Here is a 24309-nt window from a genome sequence, read left to right as displayed (position 1 = left end):
GAAGGTGCATCTTCTTTTCGGTAGCTCATCACATAAGAACTCCAAAGTTAAGCGTGCTTGACTTGGGGAAATTTTGGGATGGGTGACCTCCTGGGAAGTTTTCCAGGGTGCGTGTGAGTGAGGACATAAGCACGCTGGAAAGACTCGTCTTGGTACAGTGAGGACAGTCGTCGAATCTGGGGCGTTACAGTTGGTATCAGAGCCGACCTCTCTTAGTACGGTGTGGTTCGGGGACGAACCAAGCGGAAGCTGGTGGGCATGTGAGGCCCGGGGCCGAAGAGGGCGGGGGGTGATCGCCGGTGCCATCAGTTGCAAGGACAATGAGCGGCTCCTGGCAGGCTTCTAGGTGGAGGAAACATGAATGAACCGATCCCACACGGGAATGAGAGGGATTCCGAGACTGTTCAATGTAATGGACTGTACAGTTGAAGAGGGTTTAAAAGATTTGATTTGTATTACTCATATCACGAAGGTGCATCTTTTTTTCGGAAGCTCATCACATAAGAACTCCAAAGTTAAGCGTGCTTGACTTGGGGAAATTTTGGGATGGGTGACCTCCTGGGAAGTTTTCCAGGGTGCGTGTGAGTGAGGACATAAGCACGCTGGAAAGACTCGTCTTGGTACAGTGAGGAAAGTCGTCGAATCTGGGGTGTTACACTACCTCTTCCTCTTCCACGTGAATCATTATCACGGTTATTTTCAAATATTTGTTGTTGTCTACGGTCATTGAATCCTCTGCCTTTTCCTCGACATCGGCCTCGTCCTCTTCCTCTATTTGATGTGGAAGAATGATTTTCAATTGAACTCTTCAATGCTTGCTCCTCTTTCTCCTGCTGATTGATTTTTTGTTCATGAACTATCAAGGAGCTCTGCAACTCGTCAACAGAAAGTTCATCAATGTCATTGGCTTCTTCAATTGTACAGACAACAAAATTGAATTTCAGTGTCATGGACAAAAGAACCTTCTCAACTATGGTGATATCCTCCATTTTATCGCCATGGATCCACATCTTGTTTATGGTTTATGATTGCCATCATCCGTGAAAAATAATATGTTACCAATTCTCCTATTTTCATTCGTAGTGTTTCGAACTCCGAACTAAATGCTTGAAGCTGCTGCCTCTTTGCTCTTGCGGAACCTTGGTACTTCTTTTTCATGGAATCCCATATATGATTGGAGGTGTCCTTGCACAGAATCGTTTCCAGGATTGAACGGTCAATAGCTTGGAAAAGATATTTTTTGCCCTGAGATCCTTCAAACGCAGCCCTTCAATTTCTGCCTTTTGTGCTTGTGTCAATATTGTGCCTGTTGGTGGTTCTGTTATTCTTTCAGAGACAACTTGCCAGTACTCCTTTGACCTTAGAAAATTCTCCATTAGTATGCTCCAATGGTCATAGTAACCATCAAAGCGAGGAATCGAAGGTTGGAAAAAGTTTTTTGAGGCCATTATGTAAGGTCCAAGAAATTTAAATTTACGTAACCTGAATGCATGCAATCTAGGGTTTTATTTAAATCATGTGTTTATATTTATTTTTATGCATTTAATGCATAATTATTGCATGATTAGGATTTATTTCATGATATTTTAAAAGGTCACGCATTAGGATTTCTAGATGTTTTTCGCGCTCGAACAAGGAACGGAGACCGGAGATTTATTAGAAAAAATATTTTTATTACATGATTAATTTTAATTAATTATTATGGGGTGTTTTTAAGTATGATTTTTAAAAATGAGCTTTGGTTGGGTATTTTTATCCGCCGGGTTATATTTTTAATCGGTACGCAAATTTTATCGAATTGTGGAACTTTTTGAATGTCGAAAAATATTTTTAAAAACGTACCTAAACGAAATATTTTTTGAGAGTATTTTTGAGCTCGATGGGTTTATTTTTAAGCTTTATGGGCTCAAAACCCTTGGTAGCACTTAATTATCATATTGGGTCTCATTAGTGCTTAATTAACTATTTTAAAAACCTCATTTGTGCAACCCTAAACCTACTCCATACTTAGCAACCGCCCACTCCACCTATCAGCAACCTCTCCACGTGAATTTTCAGCAGCAAGTTCGGCTCCTTAATTTTTTTCTCAAGAAAGTTCCTCCCCGCTCATTCGGTGCTTCCCCGAGGCGCTTTTCTGCAAGCTTTTGATCATAAATTCATCAAGGCACTCTTGTATCTCGTTTTCTCCTCATTCACACCATAAATATGTTGAAATATATGTATTTGCATGTTCATTCTTCGATCATGCTTGTGTATACGTTTTTGTGAAAAGTTTGACATGAAACTCGATTCTTTTGCATGTTACTCACGTTTTTTTTGTACCATGGTGCAAGGGGCTGCCGAACCAGGGTTCTGAGAGGCTGAACATGTCGTTGTTGAAGGTGTTTATATGCTGGAGTCGCGATTTGCCCAGGGTAGTAGGGAGGGCCGATCGTTATTGGCTTGCGGCTAGGGTTTTTGGTTGGCTAGGGTAAGGAGATGAGAGGCTCGGCCGAGGGAGAATCAAAACAGGCCATGGTGCATTCCAACAGGGTCCAAACCGAGGCTTAGGGAAGGTCCTTCACGGTGGTCTCAGGCTAGGTGGAATTCGGGAGTAGCTAGTGTCAGAACTTGGGCATTTTCGGGGGTAGGTCAACCGAATTCATGGGCTATAGGTGTGGGTTGCAATGTCTAGGAGGGAGTCCTTGGGCTCGGCCTCGGTCCTAGGGTGTCGGGTTGGGGGATGGTCACGTCGGTGTTTAGGCTAGAATCGATAAAACACGGCTCAACGCATTAGGGTTGTAGGAATTTCAAAATGCAGAAAACTCCAGCAGCATTTCATGGGTTCTTCGAAGGCTTAAGGGGCCTGGTTTTGATGGGTTAGGGGCTGCTAGAGTGTGTTTTAGGTATGATATAATTTTGGGAAAATTCGGTTAAGTTTCGGGTCGATTCAGGTTAAAACCAGGACTCCGGTCCAAGTTTTAAAACGAATCGGTTAAGTTTTGAAACGAGCTCGAGTTTACGTATGAGGAATGCTTGTGAATATGTTTTGGGATGTTTTAAGGAGTTTGGTAAACTTCGGGTCGAAATTTAGAGGTCTAGGGGTAAAAAGGTCATTTTGGGTTCCTAGAGGCAAAATGGTCATTTTGCACCCGGGGTGAGTTTTTAGTCCTGGTAGCTCCCTGAGCACAAATTTATCGTGTTTTTAAATGTTTATGCATCATGTATATGATTTTTACGTAATGATGAAAAATATGATTCATGCTTGATTTTAAGGAAAATTTACATATATGCATGTTTTTTTCAAGTGATTAATATGATGACACGTTTTGAAGGATGAGAGTTGGTTGTGACTAACACGATTATATGAGATATTACGAGCTGAGGCCAAGGCTCTGTGGACGGGTAATGTTGTCGGTGATGTCCCCGCCGCCGGGTACCGTAGTGTTATTATATAGATACATCGAATAGAGCTGATACGAAAGTCACAACTAATAAACTGAATTCAATTAAAGAAAATGTATATGTATACGATGATATGATGAGACATGTTTTGACACGTTATGATTTTATACGACACATTTACGTTTATGCTTTTAAGTTCATGAAATGTATGTTGATTACAGTATTTTTAACTGTTGTGTGCTATGTATATGTATTTGCTATTAACGATACAGGTGTGTTGAGTCTTTAGACTCACTAGACGTGTGTGATGCAGGTAAGCATTTGGATGAGGAGATTGGANATAGAGCTGATACGAAAGTCAGAACTAATGAACTGAATTCAATTAAAGAAAATGTATACGTATACGATGATATGATGAGACATGTTTTGACACGTTATGATTTTATACGACACATTTACGTTTATGCTTTTAAGTTCATGAAATGTATGTTGATTACAGTATTTTTAACTGTTGTGTGCTATGTATATGTATTTGCTATTAACGATACAGGTGTGTTGAGTCTTTAGACTCACTAGACGTGTGTGATGCAGGTAAGCATTTGGATGAGGAGATTGGAGGTGCCGAACTCTGAGTATGTAGGACTGGATGTGCGCACACGACCCGTGGACCACACTTTTCCGCACATCACATTTTTATGAGCTTTGTGTAGACATGATCGATTTTATACGTTATTATGTTATGATGTTTTTTTTCAAAATTTTACTCGCTTTAAATTTTGTTCATGCATGGTTAAGGGCCAAATTGGCAAATTTTTAAATTACAATATTTTATTTGTCGATTGTTTACGATTATTTTTAAATGACATATTTTCAGTAGGGTTGCATGCATGCAAACTATTTGATATTTCGAAAAAAATGAGCTTGACAAAAAAAAAAAATTTTAGCAACATTTTAAATTAGTAGACGTTACACATTTAGTATTCTGCTACTCAAAATAATGTAAGATGAAAGTTTTCTCTCAACATTTCCTTTTGGCTTCTGTACACACCTTTTTTCTTTGTTCACTATATCACTCAACATTTTAAAAAAGCTCTATGTAAATTATCAAAGGACACACAGAGAAGGACAAAATAAGATATTGGAAGATAAAGTCTTTTTATTGTCATATCATTTATTCATTGAGTTAACTTGCTTAAATAGACAAATATTACAACGTGCATCACCAAAAAATTAGCAACAGATTATCACTAACTAAAAATCTGTGAACGTACAAACTTAAACTAAGGCTAAATTACTCTATTATTATTAAAATGAAACAGAACATATAAATGCATGAAAGTGCTTGTAGAACAAGTCCAAAGAAGACCCACTATTATTAACCAAGTCATCCAACAACCAGCACAAACGTAATAAAAATTATCGGAAATCAAACAGAAATATAAAAACTTGGAGAAACTCACTGTCTTCGTCACTTCACCTAAAAATCATTCTCCATCAATGTCAGTTGGTTCTTTCGGGAGGTGGATTTCTCCGATCGGTGACTATATCGATCGGTTACTTTTTGGATTCATTGAGTTTGGTGGGTAGGGATTTAGGTTTCGGAGATGAGAGGAGGGAAATCGAGAAGAATATGAGAAATAATAATGGGTCATATCATTGACTTACAACTCATTTAAAATCGGATGAGAAAGCAATTAGAGTTAAATATTTATGTAAATAAAATAAAAGAAAAATAAGTAAATGTGTGAGTTGGGGGTGGAAAAAAGTTTTATTTGTATTAGATAACGCATAATAAGATTTTATGCACGAGAACTGAACATGAACTTATTGTTTTGATTATGTATTTAACTTCAAATTCCCCATGTTTATTTTTATGTTGTGGTTGAAAATAAATAATGATCTAATAAAAGACATCTAAAAAAGAGGAGCAAAAACTTATGTGAGACGGTGTCACGGGTCGTATTTTGTGAAACAGATCTCTTATTTGGGTCATCCATGAAAAAGTATTACTTTTTATGCTAAGAGTATTACTTTTTATGCTGAATATCAGTAGGGTTGACTCGTCTCACAGATAAAGATTCGTGAGACCGTCTCACAAGAGACCTACTTTAAGAGATTTGGAAAGACTACTGGTAATAATTTTTTTATACAACGGAGGTGAGAATTATTATATTTCTAAACTACCTAAGTACCACACAAATATAATTTGAAGCCAAGACCTAATGAATTTAAGGGCCTCACCCTGCCATTAGTAGGCCAAAGGATCCTTGGCCTAGTAGTAATAATTCTCACAACCAAAAGTTACCTCGAAATAGAAGGACAAGGTTATAGACATTTTGGGAAATTCGGAATTGGTACTCTTAAATGTTCCACATCGAATTAGCGTCTTAGCTTGACAAAAGCAAAGCGCACACAAATGCAAAACACAACACACACGTACAACTACAGAATGTGGAATGCGTAGATTTTGGAATAAGAAAAGACAGAAACATTACATTTACAACCATATCTAGATACGCTGCTGCAGATGGAAAAATATTTTGTAATACCCCTAACGATGGAGCTAAGCTACACATTTTTATCACCTATAGAAGGTAATAAGCACGAGTGGCTCCTACAATCTCGGCTTAACACGACGACCATTGGCATCACTTCCGTCAAGAATACCTTCAGTCTCCATCTTAACAACTGCTAAGTTATGTATATTGATCCTAGCAACATATTCTAACAGTTCAGTCAACACTCGAGGACAGCTTTCTTTCAAGTAGTCAAAACCATCAGTCTGCATAACAGCTGCAGAAATAAAAATCATTTGTAAGCAGGTGACAACAATTTCGATTAGGAGGACTTGACTAAAGAAGTGGGAACACTTGCATCCAAAATTAACCATGCTCAAGAGAAACATTCCACTAAAAATAAAACAGGCTTCAACGTTGTCACAAACACATGAAAATGATGATAAAGAAAGGTGCAGCAACATGAATTCGGACACACAATGAACTAAACTAGGTTGGGCATACAAGTTACCTCTAAGATTTTCAGGCAATGCGACAAATTTGAGACAGGCAGATTTCAACTGGAAACAATGGTGCTGTTCAGCCAATGCTAGTGTTGTTGCCACAGTATTAATAGCGACATCCTGACAGAGTTTATCCTCACAGAGTAACCTAAGTCTATCCAAGCCATATCTGTCAGCAGCTGCTAGTAGATGTTGAGACATCAAAGTTGAAGCCCATTTTGAGCTCAAACCGGTAAGTTCTTCAAAGTCAGGTAGCACATCCCAGTATATAAAATGAAGTAGAGCCTGCAAGTAACAAATGAATACATACTAGTTTAAAATTTACAAAATCCAAAGATGGAAATTCATCAGATCAAAGATTTTAAAAAGCTTGAAACATTAAATCATTATCAGAACCGATATATTCATTAAAAGTAAACAGAGTAAACCAAGCTCAATGATGAAGAAAAAGGAAATAAAGATTGATTGGAATTTGGAAACATTTTCACTTGTTTTAAGTAGTACAAAAAAATTAGACAAAAAAATGACAAATGATGAACATTGACAAATCCGAAAAAGCACCGAAAAAACCTAGGAAAAGTTGATTGATATTTTTAAGAAATCATTCTAGGCAAAATTCAAGAAAAAAATCCTCTACTGTTTAAAGGAAGTGATATCTGATAGGCTGGAAAAGGAAGTTGCAACAGACCTTGAAGACAGGTGCTTCCATGTCTTCAATTTTTATGCATTGGGTATCTTCATCCTTCATTGGGCCATACAATTGAGCTCTAAATACCGGCGAGCGAGCAGCAAGAACCAACTTGTGAGCAGCGAATGCTTCTCCATCAACTTCAAAATTTATATCGGTTCCTTTTCCACTTTCGAGCAACTGCCCAAAATGTTGACCGATGTCTGATGAAGGTAATGATATAGAATAGACCTTAGGTGTCTGAGTACGAGAACTAACAACACCAACACAGCAATGAACTAGTAAGCAATCATCTTTTAGGTAATCTGATGATTCTAGAATAGCCCTTCTGTAAAAACGCTTGTATCCCCTGTGGCCAAGATTAATCATAATGTTAAACCTAGTAGCCAGCCATTTGATCTCTTAGAGAAAAAATATGATGTGAATGTAATAAAGAAAGCAGATCATGCATGTGTTATGATAAAGAAAGAAAGAAAAATAGATAGCAGAATTCAGTCGGTACACCAACTAACAGAAGAACGCAGACAGATCACTGATTAACATCAATGAAATTTATTTTTGCAAGTACATAATGCATAATTTTCTGGACTAAGTAAAATAATCTCTCCAAAAGATTAGCCATTTGTCTTCCCGGAGCTAGATTCTCACGCTTCTTGCAAGCATATTTATTGGTTGAATACAGAAAAATATAGTGGTGTAATAGGCTTTGATTAGTTTATTTAATTAACAAACTGATGTGTCAGTATATAAGTTTGAGGAACAAGATCAAATCATACGTTAATAGAAATGTGTCGACATTAAAACAAAAAGATAATAGTTTCCAGAATAAACTACCACAAACACGCTTTAGAATAGTACTTGTTACATCGACTTCAAAATACACATTATCCAACATACAACCAAGAGTTACTGCAAAAAGAAATCTCAAAGCTTTCACCATGAAAGCAGCAGATTATTTAATCCAGAATCAAGTTAATGCACTATCAAAATAAAAATCGAATAAAACCAAAGTTAGCCATTAAAGTACATTCTTCTTCTTGCAGACGATATCAACACTTCAGTGAGGACAAATATGGTAAGAACCTAAAAAGCTATCCAAGCATTATTACTTAGATTGACCACCTCATCTCTCATTTTCAAACTTCAATCCTACAAAAATTAACACGGACTATAACAAGTAACAACTGTACCACTGAAATCCAAACGAGAGAAACATTATATGATAAGCTATGTGGTGATATTTAAAGCAATTCACAAAACCATAAAAAAGTGGATCTTTACCCATAAAGTAACAAAACTCGCTACAGAATACTAGCCATGGTATTTGAATAAATACAATAATCACTCCGTGGTTTTTTAACACACTTAAAAATAAAGAAAAGACGTCAAGAGAAAGACATGCTGAAACGTCGGACAAGCTAACACACACACATAATTATGGGATAATTTGAAATATAACCTTCATACAATGATTTTTTAGATTTTTGACCTTCTAACCATTTTAATTTGCAAACTAACCTTCATTTAAAATTTTTATATGAATTTGGTCAAAATTACCCTTACATGTTCAAACATAATTATTCTAACCTAATTAATCATTTACTCGATCTAATCTAAAATATTGATTTTCCCTCCTCTACATATCTTTTTTTAGGCATCTTCCCTCCTATTCTCTATCATTATCTCTTTTCTCATATTCTAGATTATTTTCTTTCTTATACTTTCTTCTACTTTCTTCTACATATTTTTCATAACGAAAAAGAAAAAAGTCCGATATCATTTGCTTATCCCGGGTAACGATTATATGTATAATTTCTGTTATTTAATTTTTTAATTATTGTTAAGTTGGTATTTTGGAACTCACGTTCATATTTTTCCTTTGTTTCAATGACATGTTCCTTTGACATTTGAGCTAATGGGGAAGAACATACATGCTATAAGTTGTTATTTTTTTTCAATTTCTCTGGTATTTTTGGCATCTAATTATTAAATAAGCCAACCAAATATTTCATTGCATCCAAATTTTTTTTTCTTTTTTTCTCAATTTAAATGAAAACTTGAAAATGAAAATTATCTTATACGTTTTGTATGGTATATCGTAAACTAAAGAACAAAACATCATTTGTGATTCTAGTCTGTTTCTTTTCAAAACATAACTGCTGACATTTGTAATTTTTTTCAAATTTTAAACAGAAGCATTCGTTTCTTATTAGATTTATGTCAAAATGATTTTCTTATTGCATTTATGTGAAAATGGTAATGAAGTAACAATAACTTAATTAAAAAAATAAAGTCATATATCTTTTATTGGATTTATGTGAAAAGGGTAAAGAAGTAACCACCACCTAATTAAAAAAATAAGGTCATATATCTAAGTGAGAATCAAATGAAGGTTATATTTTTAAATATCTCCATAATTTATTGGGTCCAGATAGACAGCCTCACTTCTCATTAACAAGAAAAAATTGAACCGTACCAATGTGATACCAATAAAAAAAAACATCACTATACGTTAATCAAAGGGGATATAGCTGAAATAAAACACAAATCCCAGACAAAATATTAAAAAAAAAATCCAAAAAGAAACAAAAACTGACCACATGCTGCCACGGTATTTCAGCGTATATGGCCCAGTCTCTAATGCCCTACCAAAATGGCTATGCACTTTGTGCCTCTCCTTCCCACTCTGATCCAACAGGGTCAACTCAAAAAGCGCCCTTACGTCCGAACCCTCACTGGCAAGGGCAATGAAAAGGGAAACGTACGTTGCATTATCCTCCACGCTCTTTCCATCTGGATAGAAATAAATCGCCCACGTATACCCGCCAACCACGAACGTATCAGATGCTATGTATTTGCCGATCCCAATCCCTTTTGACAAGGAATACCCCTTAATCTTGAAATCGTGCGAGCCATTTATCGTCTCCGTAATGGATGTTGATGCCGTCACCGCAGCTGACGAGTGTGAAGCAGATGACGACGCTGGTTTCGCAGCCGCGTTGCAAACCCTTCCCATCGCAACAAAAGTTTTAAACCCTTGAAATCCGAGATTAGATTTATACACGAGAAGCTATATTTGAAAATGAAGCCGAAATTATAAGGGTTAACGTCCAAAACAAGAGGCAAATAAGGGAATTTGGGGGAAAAGGGGACAGATACAGGAGAATCTGAACGTAGAGGCGGGCGCAGTGGTCTAAGGATATTGAGTTATCTTGAATCAGAAACTGAAGGGCGCAGTGGTCTAAGGATACTTTCTTGGATTTAGGGTTCCGACGAGAGTCGAGCTCTAAAACTAATTGCCAGAGGGAGAGAGGAAACTCTGGCTCAAAAGATATATCATATGACCTTTAATTCATTTGCCTAATTTTTCAATTTAAGAATTATCATAAAATATTTATTAAGGACTTCCAGCTCCAACTCACAATTTAAAGGGAAGTTGGTGAAAAATCCCCAACCAAAACATTTATTTGGGTTCACTCCCTACCCACAAAATTGTGGTACTATGTCATACAAATTGTGGTACACTTCATGTGAAAATGTGGTACACTTCATGTGAAAATGTGGTACTAAAAAAGTACCTAGGGACGGAACACAAAAAAAAACGGCGGCTGGGGAGTTAAGTCCAATTTCCCGACAATTTTAATTTTTAACGTGTATTAGTGCTTAAAATTTATCTTTTTCCGTCCGTCGTCGTCAGGCGACAATTCTCTGTCGTTCACCTATTTGACCGTCATTTGATGTTAGTTATTATAAATTATATGTTTATTTTTGGTCGAAATGTTATAATGCAAATATGAGAAAATAAATTCCTTTTTTCCTTGTTTGAGTATTGATTGTTGAGGATTGGATAATGATGTTCCTTTTATGTGTCATGTTCATGTGATTTTTCTCTAAAATTTCGATATTTTTCCAATTTTAGCTCAATATTTTTTTTTTTTGTGTGCAAGTGTTGGCTATTCGTTGCATTGGGTTAGTTGTATAATTTAATTCACTTCCCATTCCATTTGTTGTTCAGTACAGATGAGTTGAGGAAGTAATGCATTTTACAGTGAAATTTGATGTTTATTTGAGCTCCAATGTATGATTTTGCTCATTTAATTATACGATTTTGCATTTAAAGTTGTATTGATTGAATGGATTTGTGAAGCACGACATAGATGAAATCCGGAAGTACTTCGTCGAGTGCTATTATGAGAAGTTGTACATGATATCGTTAAACTATTCGAGAGATCAATAGACTTATTTTTGTGTCTATCAACAAAGTGTGATGAGATTAAACGAGATACAGTTTTTTGAAATATATAGTTCTTCATGAGAAGATGTATGTGACTTTCAATGATGACGATGATGTTTCGAACATGATTAAACTATACATGTGTTTGAAATTGACAAATGTAAGAAATAACTAATGGGTAAACGGGTCGCTCACGCGACCCGACCCGACCCGACTCGACCCAAATATTTCAAATGTTTGATTTAAATTGGATAAAATATTGTTTTGTTCTTGAAAGCAAAGTGAAGGCCGAGACATTCATTTTTCAATAAACACAAATCATATCACATTATTAAACATTTGGATTGTGAAAAATCGATTCCCTTCCGTTCGTGATCGGCGTCGTGACATTGAAGTGTATTAATATCTTCGGAACAAGGTTAGTAATTTCAACTACAAAGATCTTAAATCAAAGTATGAATTTATTCAATAATCATATGCGAGATTCGAGTGTAAGATTTTCGTCATTGGTATCAGAGCTATGTGCTAGTTGATATTCTAACTTGGTTTTATGCATTTCAGTAATGTTTTATGTTCGTTCAATATTAATTCTAAAACTTTATATACATGTAAAATTTATTCTCGAAAATAAATATATATGAAGTAAGGAAGAATGAGAATGAAGAAACAAACGTGTTCAAAATGGAATATTTTACACGATAATCTCACAATTATGTTTTGTTTTTTTTGCCATGCGGTGGGTTTTGTTTTTTAATGTTATGATGTTGAATCTAATTCATTGGCCGATTCATGATACTCACGGCTTGTTTCATGTGATTATAAAATTGCAAAGTTTGTTTCATGTGATTACGTCATTGCACCACGTTTTCATCTTGGTTCTAGGAAGCAACGTTTGAGATTCATGACTGGAAATCCTATGGGCTAAGTGTGTCAAAATAAATAAAAATAATTTTTTTTAATGGCTACATGTGATCCACAATAAGAGTTTCATGTGTTTAATATCAAAGGATAGCTTGTCAATAATATTGAGAATGAGAGATTGTTATCATGTATGAAAAAAATTTCGTCTTGAATCTTAAATATTAAGGTTGTCTTTGTGTCCAATTTAATATTTTCTCTCTTCTTATAGATATGGCAAGAATTAAACACACTCTTAGTATCCTTCGGGGAGAAGCTAAAGTTCAAAGAGCTCCGGAACGAATAGCAAAGTATCACATGTTTAAACATATTAAAATAGATCCCACACACACTTTGCTTCAACATATTAAAGTTTGGGATAGTAAACGTTTATATCTTATGCATTTGGGTCATCACTTTGAACATGATATAATAGTTGGACTATTAAGAGATTCTCTAACTGGACGTTGGAAGAGCATGATCGATGATTTGCTTAACCAAAGGGGATCAATGATCTGTCTTGATGAGTTGAAGTCATCATTGATTAAGAGATGGGATAAAAAAGTTGAACTTGAGATGAAGAAGACATTATCTTTACAGATAAATTCTGGAGTTCGTCTTTTGAAATTCGCTCCATCAGATAGGCTCTCGAATGGAATGACCAATATGATATCCCGCATGTGTAAAAATAAAAAGAAATTAGATTTTCTTTAGAAAGATGACTTGTTATTATGTATGTTTATTTCAATGTTTTTTATATGAGCATGTTATGTGACATATGTAATGTAATGTGTGTTTTATCTATGTTTAAATAGAAGCATGTATTGTAAACTTTGATATTAATTTATTTTAATGCATGTTTATCTGCATATGTTTATTTGGAATTTATTGAGTATCTCAAATTAAGTGGGAGTTTTTTAGGTGGGAAGATTTTGAGTAATTCTCACCTAAAATCAATTGATATTTTTTCGTTACTTAGAAATTAAATTTATAATGATGCAACATTAGGATTGTAGATGATGATTGAGAACTTAGTGAACTTTCGAGTCTATGCCTTATGTTAAATCATTATAGATGTTAATTTTATGTACAAAACTAAAGTGTACATTTAATGAGCATTAACATATGTTATCGCCTCTAAAATAAACAGACCATGTCATCAAAATCTATCATTGCTGATCTCAACAAGGGTGACAAACTGAATGGTGACAACTATGATACTTTGCGCCATAAGATTGGGTATGTGCTTGATGAGCAAGATGTCTTAGAAGGTATCAACCAAGTCATGCAGGATCCCGGTGTGGGTAACACTGCTCAGCAGAGGAGAGATCAGGAAGCTTACCAGGCATGGAAAAAGAAAGATTCCACTGCTCATGCTCTACTGGTTAGTTCTGTGATTGATGATCTCATCCATGAATGTGAACAACATCTCACTGCTCATGACATTTGGGTGTACCTGAGAGAGAAATATGGAGGTACTACTGTCACTCGTCTGAGGCAATTGACTACCAAGTTTGACACTTACAAGAAACTGGTTGATCACAGCATCAAACAACATTTGAGAACTATGTCAAACATGATACGTGAATTGACTTCAGCTGGTCATATCCTCTCTGATGAGCAACAAGTTTAAGCTTTGATCTGATCTCTTCCTGAAAAGTGGGAGCATCTGAAAGTTAATCTGACTCACAATGATAGCATTAAGACTTTATCTGATGCTGCTCGACATGTTGAGCTTGAGGATGAGCGGCTTGGTGCTGCTAAGTCCATAGCAAGTGCTTTTGTGGCTGAATCTAGTTCCAAGAAAGCTTCGGGCTTCAAACGCTTTAAGAACTGTAAGAAAAACTGGAAAGGGAAGAATGTTGTGGAAGGGTCTAAGAAGAACAACTTCAAGCCAAACCAGAAGAACAAGCGTAAGAGGTTTGGGAAGAAGAAAGATAAGAGCAAAATGAAGTGCTTTAATTGCCAAGCATTTGGTCATTTAGCTCGTGAGTGCCCTGAGCCTAAAAAGGTAGCACTTACTAACGCTTTTGTGAGTACTATATGTGTCTCTAGTACTGTTTTACTAACTGAATCTTATCCTATGTGGATTGTAGACTCGGGAANAGTACTGTTTTACTAACTGAATCTTATCCTATGTGGATTGTAGACTTGGGAGCAACAGACCATGTAACTAGAGATCGTGAAGCGTTTGTAGATTTTCGTCGAGTTCCTTGTGGCACAAGATGGATATATGTAGGAAATAATGCGAAAGTTGAAGTCAGAGGCATCGGAACTTGCAAACTAGAGTTGCATGGTGGCCGGACTCTTATCTTACTTGATGTCCTCTATGCACCAGAGATTCCACGAAATCTAGTATCTGTTGTTGTTCTTCTAGGACTAGGATTCAGTTTGAACTTTAGTTGTGATCTTGTTCGTATTTACTATGGCAATATGTTTTATGGTTGTGGACATATTAGGAATGATTTTATCGTGTTGGATTATGACAGACAAATGTTTAACTATTATGCTGATCGTTGTGTTTCGTTAAATGTTTGTTCATCTAGTAATACAAATGTGGATGCTTACACTTTGCATGCTAGACTAGGTCACGTTGGAAAAGACATGATGAATCGACTAATCAAAGCAGAACTTTTAGGTTCTCTGTCTAAACTTGATTTGTTGGATTGTGAGCACTATCTTGCTGGTAAAATGACACGAAAACCATTTGGAAAAGCAATTAGGGCAGAATTTCCATTGCAATTGATTCATTCAGACATATGCGGCCCAATGAATGTGAAGGCTAGACATGGAGCTTCTCACTTCATTACATTTATAGATGATTTCACTCGTTATGGTCATGTCTATTTGATTTCACATAAGTCTGAAGCATTGGAATGTTTTAGACGTTATGCTAATGAAGTAGAAAATCAAATGGATAAGACAATAAAAGTCTTGAGACTGACAGAGGCCGTGAATATCTGTCTGATCAATTCAAGGATCTATGTAATGAAAAGAGAATAATTAGACAATTGACCATTCCTTACACACCTCAGCAAAATGGTGTTGCTGAAAGAATGAATAGAACATTGTTAGACATGACAAGGTCCATTATGGTGCAAGCTAATTTTGTAGAGCCCAAAATCAGTACACGTAAAACCCATGCATTATTTAATTGTCAAATCATTTATTTAATTCTAAAATGATTTTAGTGATGCATGTTTTATGAAAATGCATTATTTTAAATTATTTATGTTTATGTGATACACGTTAAAATATTTCTCGAGTTTCATGTTTCAGGCGATTATTCGATGCGGGATCGAGAAAAAGAGACCGGCAATGATTTTGGTAATTTTTAAATATGGTATTTTATTTTTATGTTAAGGTCGGGCATATTAATTAATTTAATAAGTTTCAGCATTTTAAAGCCTAAATTATGTATTTAGTGAGTTTAGAATTTTTAAAACTTTTAAAGTTGACTTTGTGCATTTTATTTTGTTAAAGATGAGAATTTTATAAAATCATTGTGTTATTATTTTAATTGAGGAATTTGATTATATTGGTGTGGGTTAACCTTTTTATTAGTATTTTAATTAGTTAATTTAGCAATAATTTCTCCTAATTAAAACACACACACACACGTTACACACACTCACACACACTCACACGTTTTTACACACACCAAAACACACAACACACACCTACACATTTTATTTTCAGAATTTGAGAGCAAAAACTAGGGTTCTTAGTAGAGAGAGCAGCCGCCCCCTTCCTCTGATTTTCTAGAAAGATTTCGTTGAGTTTTCTTCAAAGAAAATCGCGCCACGTTCGTCCCGGATCGTCTTTCGTATCCTTCCCGCTTCGATGTCGTCGTTCGCTAACGTTAAAGATTTAAAGGCATGTATATTCTTTCGTTTTATGCATCGATCTCGTCATAGTAGATATATTGATGTATGTTATGCGTGAAAGTTTGATTATTATGAGCAAAGTTTGAGCGATTATGTTTGAATCGATTTCTGAAACTTTTTAGATCTCAAGAAAATGTTTTTGCTGTCATTTTACAAACTGTGATTTTTTGGTCGAGTTTCTGGAAAACCTTTCAACATATAAAACGTAGTACTCTTTGATACCTTCGATTTGATATAAAATTCGTAATTTTTGGATACGAAACGAGTGAGTTACGATCATTTTTGTGGGACTGCTCTAACTGAAATTTTCTGAAAATATGTTCATGATATGTTCTTGAAGTTTTATTTTTGCAGGCTTCGTTGGGCATCGATGGGTGATCATTGCTGCATTTAAGAGTATCGAGAATGATGTTTGGATGATTGTTGGTGTTTCGTTTTGTGTCGTTAGGCACTTGGTTGTATTAGAAGCCGTAGAAATTATTTTGGTGTCAAAAGTCATGTCCACGGATTGGGTTGCGTTGTTTGTGATGCGTAGTTGTTTTGGGGCGTTTGTTTGAGTTTGAATCAGTGCCTTAGCATCCTAAAAATGGGTCTTGAGGTAGGATTAGGTCACAAGTGTAGGGAATTTCGTTTTTTCGCGATTCCAGCACTTACACGGACCCGTAGCCGGACCCTGGCACGGGATCCGTGCCCTTTTTACTTCAAAATGCAAATTTCCAGCATGTACCCGGACCCCTACACGGTGTCCGTGTACCTCTTTAAAAAAAATTTTAAAAATTTTTTTAATTTGCTTCGGGGTTCTATATCATTGTTTAGTTCGTTGGTTAAAATTTATTTATGTAAAAATATAGGATTTCTTTTGGGGTTAATAATATAAAATATAGGATATGTTTTGGGGTTTCTATGTCATGGCTTTGTACGATTATTAAACGAGGTCAAGTCCCGAGTGATCTAGAATGTCATAAGCTATTTATTTACTTCGGTGGCGAGCACGAGTTACCTACGTATAAGTTATGCAAGATAAGTGTTTGAACTCATAATAGTATGTGCAGCAGTGGCCCCAAGCGAGATCCAACGAATCTCTCAATGACAAGTCAGTATGTTCGACCGGCAAAGAAAATATTATAAGTTTTGGAGGTATGCTAAATGTGTTGTGACCAAAATATGTATGGGTTTGGAAGTCGGTGAACGTGACCGAGAACCTCTCCACCCCGTTAAAGTATTAACGGGTTTAGATCAGGTTTGGAAAGCGGTAAAGCATGACCAGGGACCAATCCACCCAGTACTGTTGTTTAGTCTGATCAGGAACTTTTATGTATGGGTCACTTGTTTTGAAACATGCCTCTATGCAAAATTATGTTATGTATGCTCAAGTATGTATGAAGTAGGCATGTTTACGAAAAGTTTTATGTTGATGGCACGTCTATGTATATTCAAGCTTATGTATGAGATGTTCAAGTTTCATGTATGTACGCTCTATTTTAAAGATGCATGTGGTTTTATTACATATTACTTGCTACTTCAAGTTTATACATGTTGAGTCTTTAGACTCACTATATTTGATCGATGCAGGTGATGTTGAGTTTGAGAAGGTGAGGGGTGGGGACCAATGAGCCGGCTTGGACTGCGCAGGAGGCTAAACCCGAGGACCGCCCACGTTTTATTTTAAGATTTTAAGCATGACAAATTTAATACTCTGATTTCAAGTTTGGTTTACTATATTCAAAAACGTATTTTTCTTTAGCAAAACTTTGATTGTGATCTTTATATTGCAAATATTTTGGATGAATAGTTTAATGATTCCGCAAATTGAATGTTTGTTTCTTGTTTAAAGAAATTTTTATTTTTCCGCAAATTTTAAAATAGTTAAAAGTACAGTACGTTACAGTTCGTATCAGAGCGGTGTTCTTGTAAAGGGTTACATCTACTGCTAGTTGCGAGAAGCTCACGAAGTCACACCTCAAGTCTATAAGTTTTAAAGTTTTAAATTCTGTTATGTAATATGTAACCAATCATGATTTCAGCATGTGCATGTTTGAGTCAATTTACGTGCAACTTATGATATTAGTATTATGTTCATGCATGTTGGGTTTACGTGTTGGGTAAATGTTGGGACAATATGCCTCCCAGACGTGGGATTGTGCGAGGAGCAGGTGATGAGGATAGAGAGCCTCAGGATGGGGAGAGGGTTACTCCTCGTCGTCCGCCGCCAGATATGCAAGCTCAGATGCTTGCAGGGATGACTCAGTTCTTCGCACAGTTTGCGGGGAACCAAGCTACAGTGGATACAGGGGCGAGGCCCAGACCGGAAGCAGTTTACGAGAGGTTTAGGAGGATGGATCCTAAGGAGTTCTCGGGGACTACTGACTCGATGATAGCAGAAAGATGGATTAAGTCCATCGAGGTAATCTTTGCGTTTATGGAGCTGTAAGATGCAGACAGAGTTAGATGTGCAACCTTTTTGTTGACAGGGAACGCCAGGCTATGGTGGGAGAGCGCGTCCGTGTCAGTGAATCTGCATACTCTGTCATGGAATGGATTTAAGGAGGTCTTTTACTCCAAGTACTTCACTGAGGAAGTACGATCCAGACTGACTAGAGAGTTTATGGCGTTGAGTCAGGGAGACAACAGCGTAGCTGAGTTCGTGAGAAAATTCGAGAGGGGGTGACACTTCGTACACCTGATTGTGAATGATGCCCGGGAGAAGTTGAGGCATTTTATTGATGGGTTGCGGCCGATCTTGCGCCGTGATGTCAGGGTTACTGGTCCTACGACTTATGCAGTTGCAGCGTCGAGAGCTTTGGCGACAGAGCAGGACCAGATAGACATTGAGGTCAATAGGCAGGGCAAGGGCCCTATCAGGCACCTTTTCTTGAGGAACCTTTGTAAGTCATTAAGAAACATAGGATTAAGTGGATATGAGTACTGGAATTAGGTTATCTAAGACTACTTGAGTTGTGTAAGTTTTAATTTCAAGTTTATGAAATAGGTGTTCATACGGGGATATTGGGTGAAATAAAAACAAAAGAGAATTAGTCGTATTTAACATAGGTTACCAATGGTCGAATATTAAGATTTTTATCGAGTAAAAAATCTAAAATCTTTACATGAGGATTCTAGAATTCTATGGGTTATAAGTGAAGTTGATTTATTAGGGTTAGTCCATCATTAACAGTGGAAAACTTATTAAGTTTTATACGTTAGAATGAATTAAGTATTGGGGATACGTCAAAGTGTGACATTCGTTTCAATGAGGAAGGTCCAAGTATCTTAGGCCTAAACTATAATGTATTGGGAAGGAAATAGTTTAAGCATGTTTTTGATGCTAGGAAAGTTTTATTATTTAAGAAGAAGATCGATATTGTATATTTTAGGGTTTTATGGATTAAAGTTTCTCGAAATTTAAGATTAACAACAATTTTATATTCGGGATGTACTTGTAAATAGCTAAGTTACGTGAGTTTGGTGTCGTAAGGTAAAGATTCGATTCAAGGATCGTAGGTCAATATTATTATGGGGTTAAGACAAGGTTTAACTTTTGAGTGTAGTACCAAGGATAGAAGTTGATCAGTAACTTTTGGTGCTAAGATTTCTTAGGTTGAACTGCATAAATGCTAATGTAATAGATCGATGAACATTTCGGGTATAGTATAAGGAAAGTAAGATACGATAAGTTTGAACCTCCATTTCTAATATTGGGAATTGTGAGATAAATCAGAATTCAAGGTCATAGTAAAGTAAAACTAAGACAGCCTTCAGAAGTAGATATAGGCATTACATTACGAGTTCTTAGTTATGCCGTTTGGACTGACAAATGCTCCAGCGATTTTTTGGACCTCATTAACCGAGTATTTCAGCCTTACCTAGATCAGTTCGTCATAGTGTTCATTGACGACATTATCATTTGCTCGAAGAGCCATGAGGAGCACAGTCAGGACTTGGGTACAGTTTTGCAAATCTTGTAGATGCACAAGTTGTTTGCAAAATTTAATAAGTGTGAATTTTGTTTGGAGAAGGTAGCGCTTTTGGGTCATGTAATTTCTAGCAGTGGAATTGAGGTGGATCCAGCTAAGGAAGCAGCGGTTAAGGATTGGGTTGAGCCGAAGAATGCGTCATAGATCCGTAGTTTCCTAGGCCTAGCAGACTACTATAGGAAATTTATTCAGGGATTTTCTTCGATAGCAGTGCCACTCACTTCATTGACTAAGAAGAATGCTAAATAAGAAGAATGCTAAATTCTTTTGGAGTGATGAGTGCCAGAAGAGCTTTGATACCTTGAAGCAAGCTCTTATTTCAGTGCCAGTGTTAACTATGCCAGCAGGGCAAGGCAATTTTGTGCTATACGCCGACGCTTCTAAGCTCGGTTTAGGCGCAGTTTTGATGCAGCATGGTCGGGTTATAGCTGATAACTCCAGACAGTTGAAGTACATGAGAAGAACTACCCGACTCATGATCTTGAGTTAGCTGCCGTTGTCTTTGCGTTGAAGATATGGAGACATTATTTGTACGGCGTGAAATGCCAGATATTCACTGATCACAAGAGTCTCAAGTATTTCTTCACGTAGAAAGAATTGAATATGAGACAAAGACGGTGGTTAGAGTTAGTGAAAGACTACAATTGTGAAATTAGCTACCATCTGGGAAAGCTAATGTTGTGGCAGATGCCTTGAGCAGAAAGGTTGCAGTCGCAGCACAGTTGACAGTGCAGAGATCTCTTCAGTCCGAGATTCAGAGATTTGGGTTAGAAGTTTATTCTAAGGGCAGAGCTCCTAAGCTGTCTAATCTGACAGTACAGTCTTCTTTTCTAGACCGAATCCGTGCAGGTCAGTCTTCAGATGAGCAGTTACGGAAATGGAGACTGAAGGATGAGGCCAAGGGCAGTGTACTCTACACAGTGTCCGATGGTATTGTAAAATACAGAGGAAGGATGTGGGTGCCTAGTGTTGATTCGATCAGAGAGGATATTCTAACAGAGGCACATGAATCTCCGTATTCCATTCATCCATGAGGTACCAAGATGTACAAGGATTTGCAGATTCTGTATTGGTGGCCGGGTATGAAGAGAGACATCCGCCGATGAGTATCAGAATGTCTTACTTGCCAACAGGTGAAAGCGGAACATCAGAGGCCAGCAGGAATGCTTAAGCCGCTCCCTATCCCCGAGTGGAAATGGGAGAATATCACCATGGACTTCGTTTTTGGGTTGCCAAAGTCAGTAAGAAGATTTAATGCTATTTGGGTTATAGTAGTTCGACTCACTAAGTCAGCGCACTTCCTGCCAGTAAAGACGGCTTTCTCCATGACGCAGTATGCGGAGCTTTATATTAGGGAGATAGTCCGATTGAACGGAATCCCAGTTTCTATTGTGTCCGACAGGGATACGAGATTCACATCGTCCTTTTGGAAGAGCCTACATGCAGCCATGGGGACGAAGTTGCTTTTTAGTACAGCTTTTCACCCGCAGACAGATGGCCAGTCTGAGCTAGTGATTCAGATTTTAGAGGATTTATTGCGAGCCTGTATAATAGATTTCCATGGGACTTGGGAGTCTAAGCTACCTCTAGTGGAGTTTACCTACAACAACAGTTTCCAATCGTCTATAGGTATGGCTCCCTACGAGGCATTGTACGGAAGGAAGTGCAGATCACCGATTCATTGGGATGAAGTCGGTGAAAGAGTAGAACTTGGTCCAGAGATTGTTCAACAGACTGCAGATGTGGTGGTCAAGATTCGAGACAGAATGAAGACCGCCGAGAGTCGTCAAAAGAGCTATGCTGACAAAAGGAGGGAGATCTCGAGTTTGCCATAGGTGATCACGTTTTTGTAAAGATAGCACCTATGAAGGGTGTTATGAGTTTTGGGAAAAGAGGCAAGCTGAGTCCGAGGTTTAATAAACCGTTCGAGATTCTCGACAGAGTTGGGACACTGCTTATCATGTTGCCCTCCCGCCAAATGTGGCCGAGATAGCACCTATGAAGGGTGTTGTGAGATTTGGGAAAAGAGGCAAGCTGAGTCCGAGGTTTAAAAAACCGTTCGAGATTCTCGACAGAGTTGGGACACTAGCTTATCATGTTGCCCTCCCGCCGAATCTGGTCAGGGTACACAATGTGTTCCACGTCTCAATGCTGAGGAAATACCTAGCTAATCCTTCGCATGTTCTGAGCTATGAGCCGTTGCAGCTTGCTCCAGATCTGTCATATGAGGAGAGACATGTCCAAATCTTAGACAGACAGGAGCGTAGACTTCAGAACAAGGTGACCAAGCTGGTCAAGATCCGGTGGCTAAATCAATCAGTAGAGGAAGCCATTTGGAAGACCTAAGCGGATATGAGAATTTGCTACCCGAGGTTGTTCGGTAAGATTTAATTTTGAGGATGAAATGTATATAAGTGGGGGAGGAACTGTAGAGCCCAAAATTAGTACACGTAAAACCCGTGCATTATTTAATTGTCAAAATCATTTATTTAATTCTAAAATGATTTTAGTGATGCATGTTTCATGAAAATGCATTATTATAAATTATTTATGTTTATGTGATGCATGTTAAAAAATTTCTCGAGTTTCATGTTTTAGGCGATTATTCGATGCGGGATCGAGGAAAAGAGACTGGCGACGATTTTGGCAATATTTAAATGTGGTATTTTAAGTCGGGGCATATTAATTAATTTAATAAGTTTAAGCATTTTAAAGCCTAAATTATGTATTTAGTGAGTTTAGAATTTTTAAAACTTTTAAAGTTGGCGTTGTGTATTTTATTTTTTTAAAGATGAGAATTTTATAAAATCATTGTGTAATTATTTTAATTGAGGAATTTGATTATATTGGTGTGGGTTAACCTTTTTATTAGTATTTTAATTAGTTAATTTAGAAATAATTTCTCCTAATTAAAACACACACACACACACACACGTTACACACACTCACACACACTCACACGTTTTTACACACACCAAAACACACAACACACACCTACACATTTTATTTTAAGAATTTGAGAGCAAAAACTAGGGTTCTTAGTAGAGAGAGCAGCCGCCCCCTTTCTCTGATTTTCCAGCAAGATTTCGTTGAGTTTTCTTTAAAGAAAATCGCGCCACGTTCTTCCCGGATCGTCTTTCGTATCCTTCCCGCTTCGGTGTCGTCGTTCGGTAACGTTAAAGATTTAAAGGCATGTATATTCTTTCGTTTTATGCATCGATCTCGTCATAGTAGATATATTGATGTATGTTATGCGTGAAAGTTTGATTATTATGAGCAAAGTTTGAGTGATTATGTTTTGAATCGATTTCTGAAACTTTTTTGATCTCAAGAAAATGTTTTTGCTGTCATTTTAAAAACTGCGATTTTTTGTTCGAGTTTTTGGAAAACTTTCAACATATAAAACGTAGTACTCTTTGATAGCTTGGATTTGATATAAAATTCGTAATTTTTCGATAAGAAACGAGTTAGTTACGATCGTTTTTGTGGAACTTCTCTAACTGAAATTTTCTGAAAATATGTTCATGATATGTTCTTGAAGTTTTATTGTTGCAAGCTTCGTTGGGCATCGATGGGTGATCATTGCTGCGTTTAAGTGTATCGAGAATGATGTTGGGATGATTGTTGGTGTTTCGTTTCGTGTCGTTAGGCACTTGGTTGTATTAGAAGCCGTAGAAATTGTTTTGGTGTCAAAGGTCGTGTTCACGGATTGGGTTGCGTTGTTTGTGATGCGTAGTTGTTTTGGGGTGTTTGTTTGAGTTTGAATCAGTGCCTTAGCATCCTAAGAATGGGTCTTGAGGTAGGATTAGGGCACAAGTGTAGGGAATTTCGTTTTTTCTCGATTCCAGCACCTACACGGACCCGTAGTCGGACCTTGGCACGGGATCCGTGCCCTTTTTACTTCAAAATGCAAATTTCCAACATGTACCCGGACCCCTACACGGGGTCCGTGTACCCCTTTAAAAAAACAAAATTTTTTATTTGCCTCGGTGTTCTATATCATGGTTTAGTACGATTGTTAAAATTTATTTATGTAAAAATATAGGATTTGTTTTGGGGTTATTAATATAAAATATATGATATGTTTTGGGGGTTCTATGTCATGGCTTAGTACGATTATTAAACGAGGTCAAGTCTCGAGTGATCTAGAATGTCATAAGCTATTTATTTACTTCGGTGGAGAGCACGAGTTACCTACGTATAAGTTATGCAAGATAAGTATTTGA

At 36.9% G+C, this 24309-nt stretch overlaps 2 protein-coding genes across 2 annotated transcripts; one reads left to right on the top strand and one right to left on the bottom strand.

Moving 5' to 3' along the window:
• Positions 1–5832: 5832 nt before the first annotated feature.
• LOC140986758 (BTB/POZ and MATH domain-containing protein 2-like) lies at positions 5833–10317 on the bottom strand. The gene is made up of 4 exons (XM_073455109.1): positions 9689–10317; positions 7092–7440; positions 6412–6688; positions 5833–6177 (listed from the first exon to the last, which is right to left on the bottom strand). Exons 1-4 carry the CDS (start codon positions 10105–10107, stop codon positions 5999–6001), a joined length of 1224 nt encoding a protein of 407 aa, XP_073311210.1. The 5' UTR covers positions 10108–10317; the 3' UTR covers positions 5833–5998.
• A 3058-nt stretch (positions 10318–13375) lies between these two features.
• On the top strand, positions 13376–13855 carry LOC140985856 (uncharacterized). The gene has a single exon (XM_073453808.1). It carries the CDS (start codon positions 13376–13378, stop codon positions 13853–13855), a length of 480 nt encoding a protein of 159 aa, XP_073309909.1.
• The last annotated feature ends 10454 nt before the right edge of the window (positions 13856–24309 follow it).

This window comes from Primulina huaijiensis, chromosome 10, assembly GCF_012295235.1.
Source record: "Primulina huaijiensis isolate GDHJ02 chromosome 10, ASM1229523v2, whole genome shotgun sequence".
NCBI lineage: Eukaryota > Viridiplantae > Streptophyta > Magnoliopsida > Lamiales > Gesneriaceae > Primulina > Primulina huaijiensis.
The sequence above is the reverse complement of the archived record's forward strand: the minus strand, read 5'-3'. Positions and strand labels throughout refer to the sequence as shown.

Excerpts from the sequence above, each read along its gene's own strand:
- LOC140985856 (XM_073453808.1), top strand. The coding sequence starts at position 13,376 with ATGTCATCAAAATCTATCATTGCTGATCTCAACAAGGGTGACAAACTG.
- LOC140986758 (XM_073455109.1), bottom strand. The coding sequence starts at position 10,107 with ATGGGAAGGGTTTGCAACGCGGCTGCGAAACCAGCGTCGTCATCTGCT. Across the intron at positions 7,441-9,688 it reads AAATACCGTGGCAGCATGTG|GGGATACAAGCGTTTTTACA; the intron begins GTCAGTTTTTGT and ends TCTTGGCCACAG. Across the intron at positions 6,689-7,091 it reads TGGAAGCACCTGTCTTCAAG|GCTCTACTTCATTTTATATA; the intron begins GTCTGTTGCAAC and ends TGTTACTTGCAG.